The 15,282-nt window shown below is 36.9% G+C and overlaps 1 protein-coding gene across 1 annotated transcript in view; it reads left to right on the top strand.

The window, feature by feature from the left end:
* Nucleotides 1-15,282, top strand: part of AKAP6 (A-kinase anchoring protein 6) — a 234,603-nt gene that overhangs the window by 136,475 nt on the left and 82,846 nt on the right. Inside the window, exons 7-8 of the mRNA XM_075503120.1 lie at nucleotides 8,462-8,610; nucleotides 14,423-14,543. Coding sequence (XP_075359235.1) covers nucleotides 8,462-8,610; nucleotides 14,423-14,543 — 270 coding nt within the window. The remainder of the gene's footprint in view (nucleotides 1-8,461; nucleotides 8,611-14,422; nucleotides 14,544-15,282) is intronic.

The raw sequence follows: 15,282 nt of genomic DNA on the forward strand, positions 1-15,282 counted from the left end.
AAACCACTTGCATTGTATAGTAAGAAAACATTCCCACCTCTAGGGGTAATGTAACATCAAATAGACTATCTTGGCATGGAAAGAATCTCCTTCAGTTTCAGAACAAGTCAAATAAGCATTCAGTGAGAGTCTTTGAGGTAGACTCAGTGTAGGAGTTCGGACTTGAAAATGTTTGACACTATTGAGCCTCTCAAAATATTTGACTCAAAATATTGAATCAAAAGGAGACTTTAGCTCAAAACTTCTGCAATTTTGTGAGTTAGTATATATAGGCAATTGTGGAACTTGTTGTTAAACATATATATATTTATAATGGTTAGAGATTAATAAATATGAAACATTTCTCAAGCATATAAAAGTTTAAAATGGAGCTATTCAGAAAAAAAATCAAACTGTTTACGCACTACTTAAAATAATTACTGTGTAACATGCTCACAAATGATGCCATATTACAGAAAAAAGATTTCATCTTTTTTCTGTAATATGGCATCATCTTACTAGTCATTGATACATTTTGTGTAGGTTCCTTTCAGCATAAATAACAGGATTATACAAAAATCTCTGTTCATGAAAGGATATCAAAACATAAACCAGAAATACTATTACAGTATGGTAAAATTAATTAAAAGTTAATGTGTATTACCAAAGTAACTTCAGATTCATACATTGCAAGTTTAAAGAAGTAAATAATTACCTTATACTTACTTCCAAATGAGATTTTTCAATGTCATAAATTCAGATAACTTGGAAGCCACTTTCTACAAGTCAGTCTTCAGGTTTCACTTCACTGTAAGGCAGTACAGCTCCCAGTGGTGAGAAAAGAGATTTCTCCAAGATATGCACAAGGTAGATCTCTGAGCAAAATTTCCAAGGAAAAGGTCGTAACACTTTTATATTAGCTCAGTCATGCCTTCCTGGCATGTGTTGGGTAGTTTTCCCTAGGAGGTATTGGTTTTGCAAGACCTCTCTTCCCTCATTATTTTTAAATAGAAATGTACGTGTCAATCTGCTGCAGAGATGGGGGCGGAGGAATATGCACCATCACTCTGGAATTTCTCTTGCACACGTGTGCTGTCCTGAATTCTGAGCGTTGGTACCTTTAACCTTAAGGGCATGGCCATTTTGAATGCCCAGCCCTACAGACCGAGTTAGGTGCATTGCCTGGCCACGTGGTTTGGTACACAAGCCTTTTGGAGGAACATGACTTTTAGAAATATCAGTGCTTTGGATGATAGGCAGACTCTTTAACAATCTCTTTTTAAGCCACTTCATTGCTCTAAAAGTGCAAACAGAGGGAATGGTAGGAACAATCAGAACTGTGCAAATAGTGGAAGTTTTAATTAAGTAAGATTAAGTTTACAATTTTAGCACATTGAGGAAAGACTTTCTGTGTCTGACTAGTCTTTCCTCTTCCTAACTACTTGGGGATCTTGAGGCTGGCCTGGAAAGGTATTCAACCTTGTGTTTAAGTACCACATATCTGTGTTCTGACCTCCTATAACAAATTGTTTTCTCTGCCAAACAGGAAAGAAACCAAGGCAGAAGGTTGTGTTGATGAATTGCTACTTTAATAAGACAAATTATTCTGGGTTTGTAAGAATGGGACTGTTTGGTCTTACAGTTCTTGTGGCACGCAAAGAGGAGTGGAAAGGCATGTGGCAGTTTTGATGAAATGCACTCTAACCATTATGTTGATGGGTTCAGCTGGATCTGCATCCTTGTTAATTTGTATACTTTGCCTGGATTTAGCAAGCGCTACTCTGTCATCCCAGCCCTTTCTGTTGTCAGGGCAAGCCTGTTCTCCATCTGGCCGCCGATTATTACAAACCCTTCTTTTGCGTCCTGCCTGTCGCTCTCTTGTTCTGCAGGCTGGAGATGCAGACCTGCAAGACAAGAAAAGTAGCAAAAGATACTGGCCATTGTTCAATTCCCATTCTTACAAGGACTTTTTTTCACCTCGCAATTTTGGGATGCTATTGTCAGAAACTATTCACAGCCTTGGAAGTCTCTGGAGAGGTTAATCCTTTCATACTTTTCTTCAATGCTTTTTGGTATTTTGATATAGGGAACTTCTCTGGGTACATAGCTGAGATCTATTTGATGCACAGGGCATGCCACGCTCTTGTGTGGTATTTAATGTTACACTGAACAGAACCAAAGGCAGGGGGACAGTCAGGAATTAGACACCAGAGGTCCAGATTTTAAATTAACAGCATGATCAGGACACCTCCATGGATTTGGTCAGACAATGCTGCTGAGGCCACGCTACTGATTGCATTTGCACTCCACAGTCCTGAAGTCACAGGTCATGTACCTAATCTTTATAACAAAACAGCAAAAAAACTATGTATTTCTGAAAGCCAAGGGAAACCCTGCAAAAAGGTATTGCTGTTATTTACTGGCTTTTTTTTTTTTTTCTTTTTTTCCCCCGTTATTTCTGATGGCTCTGGGAACTGCCTGAAGTTCTGTCTTTCTATAACACAGCCCTACTCTATCTAAAATTTAATTTTATGGCTCCTGTGGACAGGCTTCAAATTCACTGTGCTGTTACTGCTGTTACTTAAACTCTAGAGTGAGTTTAAGTACCTTGATAAGTAAGAATGTTGTTGCCTTGTAATTTTGCTCATTCTATGTGGAGGTTTCACATTGTTGTGATGGTTTTAGTACACTGAAAAACAAAGTGATAAAGTTATTACCAATATAAAAGCATTTCTGAGATTTATGATGATAAAACCACTCTGCTAAGATTTTAACTGGTAACAAGCATGCCCTGATTAACAGAATTAATTTCCTGCATGATCAAAACACAGCATGTCCTTTGTAATAGGACTATCAAATGTTCAGCTCTCAGTAAACACATTTTATGATATAGGATTATTTTTTAATCTGATTCAGTCCTGAAGAGAGTGTGCAAGATAAAGGACGGAAGAGGCAGGGGAGCCAAGAGCAGGAAGAGTAACAGACTAAGAAAGAAGTCAACTGCAGCAAGGTCCCTGTTTTAATTATGCAGAGGGAGGGGGGAAAAAAAGAAAAGAAAAAAACCAACAGAAGATGAGAGTTACCAGCCTGCTTCAAGAACAAAACCAAATACCTACACTTAGGGTAGAAGCAGTACTTCCAAGAAGTCACTTGAAGTCCAAGAAGCCTAACACTGGCAAGTGGTGGACTCGATGATCTTAAAGGTCTTTTCCAACTTAAATGATTCTATGATTCTGTTATACAATGCCATTTAAAATGCTGGGGTGACTTCTTGGAAGTACTGCTTCTACCCTAAGTGTTTTCAGCAACAGATCTGTTTGCTGGCTGTGGGGATGGAGTGGTGAGTGATCAAGTCTGTCTGCATAAAGTCTGGTCAAACTCCTGCCTGCCAAAGAGCTCTTTCTGTAAGCTACAGTGTACTCCTCAACATCATTTTATTCAGTAGCTGCATCTGTGACAGAGCCAGGGTCTGGTTCGTGTCCTATAATAAAGTCTTCTCCACAACTTTATAATGTGGAGAAATAGACAGAATATTGTGAGAGAAAACAACAAAAAATGCTTGAGGGCACAGATATGACCACATAAATGCTACTGTGATCAGCTTAATTCTGGTAAGCAATTACTCCCAATTTTGTCTCTCTAGAAATTCACCAATTACAAAGATACAAAGAGTGCCAAGATGGGATGTGCATCCTTTTAGAATGGTGCAGCTGAGCTTGCACTTCTATAAAATATACATATAGGTGAGCCTTCTAAGTCTACATTCTGCATAATGCCATCTGACCACCTCCTTGTTGGGCGGAAACTGGAATTTGTGCTTTAATTTAAGAGACAATGTTTTTATCCAGCTTAAGTTCAACTAATGGCAGAGGAACTGAACTATGTCTGTATTTCATATGTAATTCTACAGTAATTACAGTCTAGTGTGGAAGTGGTATAGCTTTTCTACAGCACTGTAGAGAAAGAATAATGCAAGATAGGATACTTTCATAATTCAGATTCAGCTGAATGTATTATAATTTGTATATTTAAAACACAGAATAGTTTGCTTACAGTAACATAGTTCATAACAAAAGACTTGTGCTCCCTAGGAAACAGTGTCTGAAACGACTTTCCTTTCAACACCAATTCGGTGATATTTATTCTAGTACATTCCAATATAAAAATTTTTTACAGCAGAACAACACTACTGCTGAGTTCTCATCTCCAATTTACATTGGTGTAAATTTTGAGTCTCTCATTTGATACTCTGTATACAATATAACCTTTCAATCTCCTTCCTCCCACAGTAACAACTATTATCCCTTGTCTTGTCTTCCTCCACTTCAGAATAAGGTCATTCTAACATGTAGGTCTAACAAGAAATACAATGTATGTTCATTGATTTGTATTGTCACTGATTACCCCTTTGTGTTATATAGTGATCTGTATAGTAAAGGACATTCTATGTTGTCATGCAAACCCAGTCTTAAGGAACAGATTCTGTACCTCAGGCTCCCGCAGTTTATTTATTAGGTCTTGCTTTTTAGAAAATGAGCTTTCTGACAATAGCCTTGAAAATATTTACCATTATTAATCGATCACTAGAACTGAATATTTGGCAGTAGTACAGAATTTTTTCACTGTTTTTCCCCAGAGACTAATGTTTTTTCATAGTCTTGTTCAGAGATTGGATCCTCCAGGCTCAGGAAAATGAGAGCATTTTGTCATTTGATTATTGGAAATATCTCAGTTTAATTTACAATGGAATATTGTAAACTCATTCCATCCTGGTAGGACAGTGACTGTTAGAGAATCTGTACAAGTTTGTAACTAGACCATCACCAGCATCTTTATTTTGTTATTACTGCAAAAATGGTCACTTAGAAGAGGACCATGAAGTGGAAAACAAGTGCTGAGTTTCATTCCTTGGCATTTTTTTACCATGTTCGTTTTTGCACTGATTCTAACTTGCTACATCCCCTGAAAAAAAGAAGAAACTGAATTCCATTGCTAAGATGGGACACTAAGAGTAAATGAATTATTGCCTCCCACCCACTATCTATTACATGTATTTGGGATGATGCATATGTCAGTAGACTTTCTTGGGATTTGCTAGATATCTATGTCCATAGAAGTGTGTTTGTGATAGAGATTAAGTTCTTATAGCTGTGTTAAGTAAAAAGAAAGCATATGTAGGGCAATCTGAAAATGCACACTTAAAATAAGCTAGAAGGTAAAGCAAGTAGCTTTTCTGTATTTGATTAGCAGTTAATAAAGTTGTTACTTTATTCTGCCAGAATACTGCAAAACTAGTCCTTCATTATCACTGAAGATTTTAAGTTGAAAATAAACTGCAGTAGATTTATTGCATATCTCTGCTGTGTACTATTTTCTAGATTGTGCCTTGTGCCTGTTAGTTCAGCTTCTGCAGAATGTAGGTTTTTGAGACTTAAACTGATCAATACCTATGTGAGGTCTTCAAAGCCCCTTTGGATTTGCAGTTGACATCAGTAGAACAGGGACAAAAAAAAAAAAAGCTTCAGTACAACAGTGAGATAGATGAATTCATACAGAAAAGAAATCAGAGAGATCCATCTGAAACTCTACGGTGCCTGAGTTTGAGTTACTGTAAGTATTCGCAATAGTTGAAGACAGAAATTGGGTTTAAAAACAAAAATAGTTGATTTATAGAGGGATCATATTTCTGAGGTACAAGAACTGGGACACAATTGCTTGTATTCAGGATTCGTAGAGTATGATGTTGATGGAGTTCATAATCCTCAGTACAAGAGGGCCTTATGGCTGCGAGGTAGAAATAGTGGATTCTCATTCGTCCCTCTCCGTATATTTACTTACCCTTTCCATCTGTTTTTCCTTTCCCCCGCTATTCTATTTCATCCTCCTTTTTTTCCTGCCATTTTCCATATACATTAATGATTTGCCTATTTACAAATATTTTTGCAAGTGAACAGAGAATGAAAGATCTGTGAAAAGCTGCTTTCTTTATTTTTCCCATTTCTTATTTCAAACTATAGAGGAAATTCTAGGGAGGGGAATTAGAAAATGCCAAAAAAATGTGTATCTCAAGTATTGGGATAGTAGTGCTATTTGAGAAATAGCGTATGTTCGTATAGTTCAGAGCTGAGTTTTAATTCATATGTGTGAGGTTCCAGAGTTAGGCTACATGTGAATTCCCTCATTTTGGAGTACTGGGAGGACAGATGGACAGAGGTGTATACATCATTTCAACAACAGAAAAAAAAAAAGGCAAAAAAACCCCACACCCAAAAAACCCACCCCAAACCCATAGGAAATAACCAAGAATGACTTATCTTGATTTCCAAACCCATCCTGAAAATCAGGGAAATTATTTGCTTAAAGTTTTCCACAAGATTTTGCCTCTAGCCTTAAAACAATCGCAGAAGATTTTAATTGATAATGTAATTGTTTTAGAAAATTACTGGTCACTCACAACAGGGCTTTAGACTGAAAGTGTCATGTCAACCATAACTACAAGAAAAACAACCAGTGAATAACTGCTTTCTGGTAAGAACACATCAAAAGAACAAATTCATAGCCTTATGTAGACAATACAAAATACTCAGCTGGAAGATTATCCTTACTGGTGAAGAATCCTTCCAACAAAGGAATTTGATCAGGAACCCCTGTACACTATGGAAGGGGATTGTTTATCAACTTAAAGGACAACGTACTTGGGGGTGGAAGGGGAAGAGGAAGGTGATGATGTTTGTTTATTTGCTGCTTTTGTTCATTTCTGAGTTCTATAAACAGCAGTTTTAATTATAGTTTCTGAAACAGCCCGTTTTGTAGCTCTTTCAAGCCTTAACGTTTTACTCTAACTGGACAGTCCCAACTAGTTAGTCTTGTATTCAGGTAATATTTCTTCATTGGTAACCCTGTGTGGTTTAATTTTCCTCTATTTTAGAATAGGTATGAAAGCCTTGTATTTCATTTATGTACACACTAAAAGACCTGCATGGTTTACCTGGAATTTTTATGCTTGTGTCCTTGGAAAATTGCTAGGTTTTTTTGTTGTTTTTTTTTTTAATTTCTCAAAAACATAGTGGGGTTTACTGCCAAACATAACAAATCTCACTGTGAGAAGCAACTGAGAGAGAAAGCTGTAAATGTTTGAAAGAGAAATTTTAAAAGGAAATGGAATTTCAAAATCAGCTACATTATTACTCAGCAAAAATTGCACCAAGGCAAGGCATAAGCAAATGTACATAACTGTTATTACCACAAGCTTGTAAGACATTCCAACCTTCCTTCAGCCTTTCCCTACTGACATTCTTCAGGGCCTATTTCCCTTCACTTGCCTGCGTTTTTCCTAGATTTTGCAGATTTCCCGTCTCCTCTCCAGCCCTTTCACTGCTTTCTCCTTACAGCTGCCATTGTTCCCGAGGTTGGTAACTCTGTCGTGCTGTCAGCAGCCAAGCAAACTCTCCGCTCCCCTGCCTCCCGCGGTAGAAATCAAGAGAGTCCTTATACAAAATTTCTTCCATGCTTGTTGCGTTTACTTGCCCTAGCACCAAATAGTTAAGCAGGCGTTCCCCTCCTAATGGAAACAAGAGTATGTAGTTACACAGAAGTAGCAGTTTTTGAGGCATTATCAGAATTTGTAATGCGTTTTTCTTCGGTGAAGCATATTAAAAGAAAACAATAGCATATTGGTCCCAAAGTGCTTTTGAAACTACTCTACCCTCTGTTCTTTGTCCTGTTCCTAGGGGCAAGTGTGGCAAACGGCAGATTCATCCTTTTATCATCTGGTATTCTGGTATTCTCTGAGCCCCAGAATCAAACTGATCACCACAGCTGCAATAAATAAAGTGTCTATTCAATAAGTTATGATGCCAAATATTATTCAACATTCTTCTGGCCAGGCACAGAGTCTGATGGAAAACAGCACATCTCGCTTATTGCCTTTTTCCTTGCAATTAGAATTGCTGAGTAATCGGTGGACGCCAGATATGAGAAAGCAGAATGTGAATAATGCCAGTTTGCTTGGTTTTGCTTACACGTACTATTTACAACAAAAATACCTATAGCAATATGGCTTTCATTAATTATGAAGCGCAGGCAATGTGTTAACAAGATCAGTCTTGAAGCCTGTAAGAAATGTAATTTTATGTATTTACCTGTTCTGTTATAGTGCGTGATTTCTAACATTTTTTTCATTCATGTCTAGACATTTTTATGCAGCATTTGATTGGATATACATCTCATGGAATATATAGCACATTCTCTGATAGAAACCTAAATAGTTCCATTCTAGCATTTGGGAATACACTGTACTTTTCTCTTACTTAATGGTTCAGCCTTTTTTACTATCATGCAAGGAGAATAATGATGGTGTGAATAATTTGGTTAAAACTGTTGCAGTCCAAAAGTATTTGTTTTAAATGCATTCTTTCTGAATTTTTTTCAAAAAAAGTTCTGTTATGTTTTTTTTTTTTTTCTCTTTGTTTTCTTTTTCTAGGCTGAGGTTCAGCTATGCTATCTGGAAGCACAAAGAGATGCTGTTGAACAGATGTCCTTAAAGCTGTACAGTGAACAGTACAACAGTAGTAGCAAGCGAAAGGAAGAGTTTGCTGATATGTCAAAAGTTCACACAGTGGGAAGTAATGGGTAGGGAACTATTCTTTTTGTTGTTTTATTCTCACTGATCTGTATTTTTTTTTTACATGATATACTCTTTCTTACTTCTAGTTAACCAGGATTTTTCTTCCTAGGCCAAGATGCACAGGAAAACCCTCTCTATATATTTATTTTTTTCATATCTGAATGCAAAAAATAATGCGTTCTGGATAATTTATGCAAATCATGGTTTGTTCATAGGACTACCTAACATTATCTAATACCAATCCATTATTTTGATTTAAAAAAATGTAATGTATCCTTTTGCTTCAGGCTTTTCTCCTCCAATGGCTTCATATCTTTTGATTTCTTAGCATCTTCCAAGGAAGCATCTTTATAATGTATTAATATCTCTGCAAGACAATTCTTTATAATCATTATTCTACTAGTGACTAGGAAATGTGAATGTGAAGCCATTCACTTATAGTTCACCAGTTCAAACATCCCAATTTTGTACTAGAAAGCTTTAATTGTAACTGTTTTAACTTGACTTGGTCTTCTCAGTCTTTTAATAAATGTAAATACACATAAACACCCCCCCACGCCCCCCTTATATATGTAAGTGTATATAAAAAGCCCTCTTTCTTAATAGTTTGAGCAAAAAATCTTGGACAAATTAATCACTGGACTACGCTAAAATGAAATCTTGCTGCCCCTCCCTTTTTCACAATCAAGAAAACTCGTAGTTCTGGTTTAAGAATTTTTCTTGAAGGTCTTTTGAAAACTGTCTCTTCCAACTGCTCGCTGCCCTAAATGAACAAAGAACATACCTGTGAGTTCATAATAGTGTGGGGCAAAAGCAGTTCAAAGGAGCCAACTAGTGCTCATTGTTTGGGCACACCCTCATCCTGATAGAGGTTTTCTTGTAACCAGTAAATACAGTAGAACTTTTGCCTGCAGTTCCCTATGCAAGGAAAGTCATTGACCAAGGTGTTCATGAGTTCTTTGTCTGCAGAACTTTCTTTTCCAATTGTTAACTCAATGTTGAAGTCTTGGAAACACAGTTTTATTAAATTACCAACTGTAAAGATAAATGAGCCTTGTAAACATCCCCTCTTATTATACGGAAAGATGACTGTTTTAGAAAAGTTGATGTGGGCTAATTATGTAGGATTACTGAGATCTTGATTACATATGCAGAAATCTGTCAGATTCTCAAACACGCCAGTGCAGCTAGTGCCAACCATAAAAATAATTTGTTCAGAATTGGTGTGTATATGTATATAAATGTGCACTGGGGGCTACATGTTCAAAAACAGCTTCTAATTTTGCAGCCACAGTTGAATGTGAGCAAGACTTAAGGTTGGAATTTTGTGGAGGATGTTGGACAGTAAGACATCAACAGACATTTGATTTTATTGAGGACAGGGGATATAAAGCTTTAAGCCACACGGAAAAATCCAGTTTGTAACTCTATATGCCATATGTGTAAAGCAAATAGGCTCTTAAATGCACTTGTTTGAACTCATAATTACATGCTTATTACTGGGAATGGTAATCTACTAGTGTTCCCTACCTCTTCTGTGCTGTGGCCACCTTTCTGGGTCCTTATGGCTATCCCAGCCCTTAGAGGCTCAACAGCAGCTTAAGGGGCCAAAGGACCAGAGGGAGACAAATACAAGACCATGTATTCAGCCATTATAGAAACTAGAGTGGGCTGAATTAAGATAGAAAATTTCCAGTTGAACCAGTCTGAGGTATTGCATTGAACACAATGCAAATGCCTTTCAGCTATTTGAAAATACAGTTGATACAACATTTCCCTACTGCATAAAAAATGTGGACAGAAAAACTGTGGACAGAAATTCCAGAGTAGGATGACCCAGCTAGAGACTGAGATCTCTACAGAGAAGGGTCCATTTGCATAAGTGGGAAAATTAGGGTATCTGTCCATTGGCTGCTGTGGAAGTTTGACTTAGGAGAAAGAAGAGTGTCTACAGTGAGCACAAGAGTTATTGTAGATGGAGAATTGTTTATATAGTGGGGGGAAAGATTTGGGAGGTGACTTTGTGTAGAAGTAGCTAAACTGAGATAGGTAAGGTAGTATCTGCAGAATAGGGTGATGCTAGTGAGTGTGTAAAGAACAGGAGATTTCCTGCAGAACAGCGATCTTGTTACAACAGCGATCGAGAGGGCTTACATGTATCTGCATGGAAATAGCTAAAGTGACGATGAAAGAGAAGAGAATGAATATCCACTGCAGGAGAACACCAGCTAGCCAGGCAGCAAGAGGTAACCGAGGGTAGTTGAGAGTAGCTGCAAAATGTTATAGCAAATCTGGCTGGAAGTATTGCATCCCCTCAAAACTGGGGAGGAGCTAATACAAGTACTATTGGGATATATGGATACGATATTTACAGCACCATGGCACAATATGGAGGCCAGATCCTGGGATCCTGTTGTCACCTGGTATTGGGCCTTCATGGATGAGGCTTTGAGATAAATGCATTAGAGGGGGCTTCAAGTATGCACAGAATATAAGGCAATTTTAAAGCTGTTAAGGTCAGAACTGTGATTCATCCTATATCCTCCTAATAAAAACATGTGAATGGAAAGCAGTTCCAAAAAATGATGACCCAGAAACTTGGAAGAACTTTTTGTCTGGCTGAATTTTTTTGGGAGGCATACCAGTGTGTTTACAGTACTTCTAAATACCATGTGAGGTATGCCGTCAAAGAAATAATACAAACTGGAAGTGTCTGTTAAACATGGGAAAAAGGCTGATGGAAATAGCTTCACCTGCCTTTTTATTTAGTAATGCCACAGACGAACTGGTTTTCTCATGAGAAAGGTGCTCATGAATTTTCATTCAAAATAATAAATTGATGTCCACATTTTAAGAAATATGTTTAGGGTTCAAGGGATTAGACATGCAACTCTGCATATCTGATTCCCTGTTTACCAAAATAAAATATACTTCTTAATGTCATTTTAGTTATTATGTAGCTAATGGTTTTAGCTTATTAACCAACAAACCTATATTAAGGAATCTGTAGTTACCTGCCCTTTAACTAGTATTATAGCATTCTTGTTGGCAGTGTTTGGGTACTTTCAATGGAGGAATATTTTTTTGCAATAAACAGATGACCTAATTTATTCCTTTTTTAGTGATTGGTGGATTCGGATAATCAACAAAAATTAGATCTTTCTATAGTTCTTGCATCTGTAACACACATCAGTATTTCAGAAGTTATGCTTTCCCTGATTCTGCCTGTGGCAATATGAAAAAAAGATCTGCTAAGCCCAGAAAAAATAGATTGTGAATAAAGAAGAAGTATTCAATATACCACAGAAATACTGACAGGTACATTTTAATCTTAACCTGTCACTGATCCTGCAATTGCTGGATTTCCTGAATATCTTTTTAGCGGCTTAGTAACTTACATCCTCTTCCAAATAGTAATTTAATAGTAATCAGTAGATCCATCCATTTAGATGTAAGGCATTCATTTTAAAAACAAAGCTTTTTTTAAATATCAGAGTTACTTTAGACCTATTAAAAACATTGCAATCAAATTTAAAAAAAATATTGATGATGCTTTGTAGGCCAACTTCACTATCTTCAGGCTCAGGCAAATAACTGCCATAGATGGTTTGCTTAAAAATTACTTCACTTTACAGCAGAAAACCAAAAAAGAGGATGCACACAGTATGTAAACTATGAGGGGGAAAAAAACCCCATTACATCTTGCATCCCTTCCTGGGCTTTTTCCAGTGAATCCTGTTTCTCTCACTCTTCGTTTTGGGTTTCTGTTTAGAACTTTAGCTAGAAATCAAAATGTTCAGCTGTTTCCTAGTGCTTAACTGGGTTTTATAAAGGTCAAGGAAAAGTGCTTTTGTGTGTCTTTAAAGGATCGATTCATTCTGTTCCATCAATAAATGGACCAGTTTGGCCTGTACCCAAGATGTGGTTCTATAGACGCAAAGCAGGTGTTTGGATCCAGCACATCTTCTGCCTATTACAGTAAAATCCCAGTCCACTTCCTGGTGCATTTTCTGAAGGCATGCCATCCCATTCTGGCAGCAGCAGGTCACGAACGTTGGATGTAGGCTTTGTTCCCCGTCATCTTCCTATCTTAATTTAGATTTTTCACTGGTACAAACCGTCCAAGTCCAACTGAATCTGTACCGATTTATATGAGATGAAATCTAGCCTCTTACATCATAAAACATATGTTTTAATAACTGCCTGTCAGTTTTATGACTTTGGATAATATTTGGATAAAATAGAAGGGAAAAAAAGGAGCAGTAGATACTGAAGATACAGAATGGTTATACTGCTTTCTGAGGAAGGGATAAAGATTCAGTGTCACTGCAAATATACCATTCAAAATGGAGCTTAGTTTTATTTTTGTTTCAAAATGATATCTGAGTCAAATACCTCCTGAAGCAGGAGAAAAGCCCTGAACTCCAAATGAAACTATTATATTTCAACAATAGTAACTTGCCCTTTTATGCTTGCTCTTCTTTATAATAGCATCATTGCTTACCTTCTCAGGGCAGCAGGCAATTTTAAGTAAGTGCACCTCATAAATTATTGAGTAAAAGTATACTAAGTACAGTGGATTAAACTAGAGGGTTACTTCAGAAGCAGGAATCAACACTTGTGCATTATACAAGACTTCCTTTGTTGTCAACTCATTGAAAATAATACCACAGAAGGCAAATGCTTTCTTCTCTCTTGCTTGCTTGCTTGCAGAAAGACAGTTCTACTTGTCACAACTTTATCTATAAGCTCTCAAAATTACCATGCATATGGTGCTCCAGTTAATAACAACTGAAACTGCGATAGTATTAATAACATTAAAAACATGTTTAGTTTATTGTTTCTCTGTTGAAATACTACTAATTTTTTTAATGGGGTTGCTAAAAAAGTTGTTAATAATTGGCAAAATTAGCTTGAGTGGAACAGGCACTATTGTTTGATCAATACGGGGGGTTTTTTATACTACTGACAAGGCTTTTGTTAGTTCCAATTTTGCAAGTTTGAAGATCCCTTTTCAAGGGGTATCTTTTTGACGAATGTGCAGTTTTTCAGCATGTACCTTCTGTCTTGTATCACAGTGTTTTAGAAGAATCTATGCTTTACTTATTCACTAGGCTTTCAATAGAGAATCACATTAATCCTTTTAAGCTCCTTATTCTAATGATTTATTTTGTTGAAAACCGTAGTGATCCTCCTTTGAATTTTAATGATTGCTGGCTATTCAAGGATTCATTGTTTTGACTTCCTGTCCTTACCTTTGTTTCTTACATGTCTGTAGGGAACACCTGTCTAATACTGTATCTGGCCTTAGTTCTCACTGGCTTACCATATTCACTCAAGCCTATCTTAAGGCGCTAAGTTGAAATGCTAGCTACTCATCCATGAAAATAAATGTAGGATATTTACAGAGATAGGCAGATAGACAGCAGAGGGATGGCTGAATGGATTGAGTCATTTTTTGATGAAAATAATATTTTTGTATGAATTATGATTGTCGCCGTTTGCTCAATATAAAGTCAGCACTTTAAAGACCATTAAAGAACAACATCTAGGGGGGGATTTCTGTTTCAAAATTTTTGAAGCAAATGCAGTATGCCAACAGTTGTCAGGATTTGGCATCAGCCACTGAATTTAGGTCATGGCACTGGCTTAAATTGGATTTCAGTTTTCATTTTCATCCACTCTGTATAAATACAGAATGTCTCTTTAGAAATATAACTAGGAACATCATGAGTTTTCAAGAATATATTATTCTAATACAAGACTTTAACAACTACACAGTATTTATGCATAATACATTTTGTTCCTTATCTACAGCCTTTTGGACTTTGATTCAGAATACCAGGAGCTCTGGGATTGGCTGATTGACATGGAATCCATTGTGATGGACAGCCATGACCTGATGATGTCAGAGGAGCAGCAGCAGCATCTTTACAAGGTTAGCGCTACCGTTACTGCCTTTACCTAGCTATAGAAGATCTGATTAGCTTGACAAGTCTTTCTCTCACAGGATATCGCTGCGTTCATTGTATGTATCATGGTGTCTATTAGAATTCCCTTCCCTGTCCCCAACCTCATTTCCATCCCCTGTGCGCTGACAGGCTGCACCGACATCATAATTGCAAGAAAGTTCCCTTTATCACATTCTATTTGGTGTAATTCTATAGAAGGACAAAGATTTGTCTTCAAGATGAATAGAAATAAATGAAACTGCATTAATAAATAGACTGAAACAAAATGAAGGAAAAAAATGAAATGGTAGCATTTAACAAAATGTGTTTTGATTGGAGCTTTCAGCTGGATTTTTATCCACCTTTCAGACCTCTTCTGGGAAGAAAGAAATCTGCCTTGATTTTGGTTTGCTGCTGCCAGGTTACAGGACTCTTCCAATTTAGTTTTTATTAGTTATACATAAAGCAGACATTGTCATGTTAAGTCATCACACTTGCTTGTGATTTCAGCAAAATGATTTTGAACTTGCATGTTGATTATAGGGTCTTCATCTAACGCGCACACACACACACACACACACACACACACACACACATATATATATATATATATATATATATGTATACACACACAGACACATGGTTTCTCTTATTTGTCATAGCAGCCTTAGCCCAGAAGCTTTATCACTTCTTTTAGATAGACAGTACTTTTAAGAAGTTCCCCAA

The sequence above is a fragment of the Mycteria americana genome, chromosome 5 (assembly GCF_035582795.1).
Source record: "Mycteria americana isolate JAX WOST 10 ecotype Jacksonville Zoo and Gardens chromosome 5, USCA_MyAme_1.0, whole genome shotgun sequence".
NCBI classification, from domain to species: Eukaryota; Metazoa; Chordata; class Aves; order Ciconiiformes; family Ciconiidae; genus Mycteria; species Mycteria americana.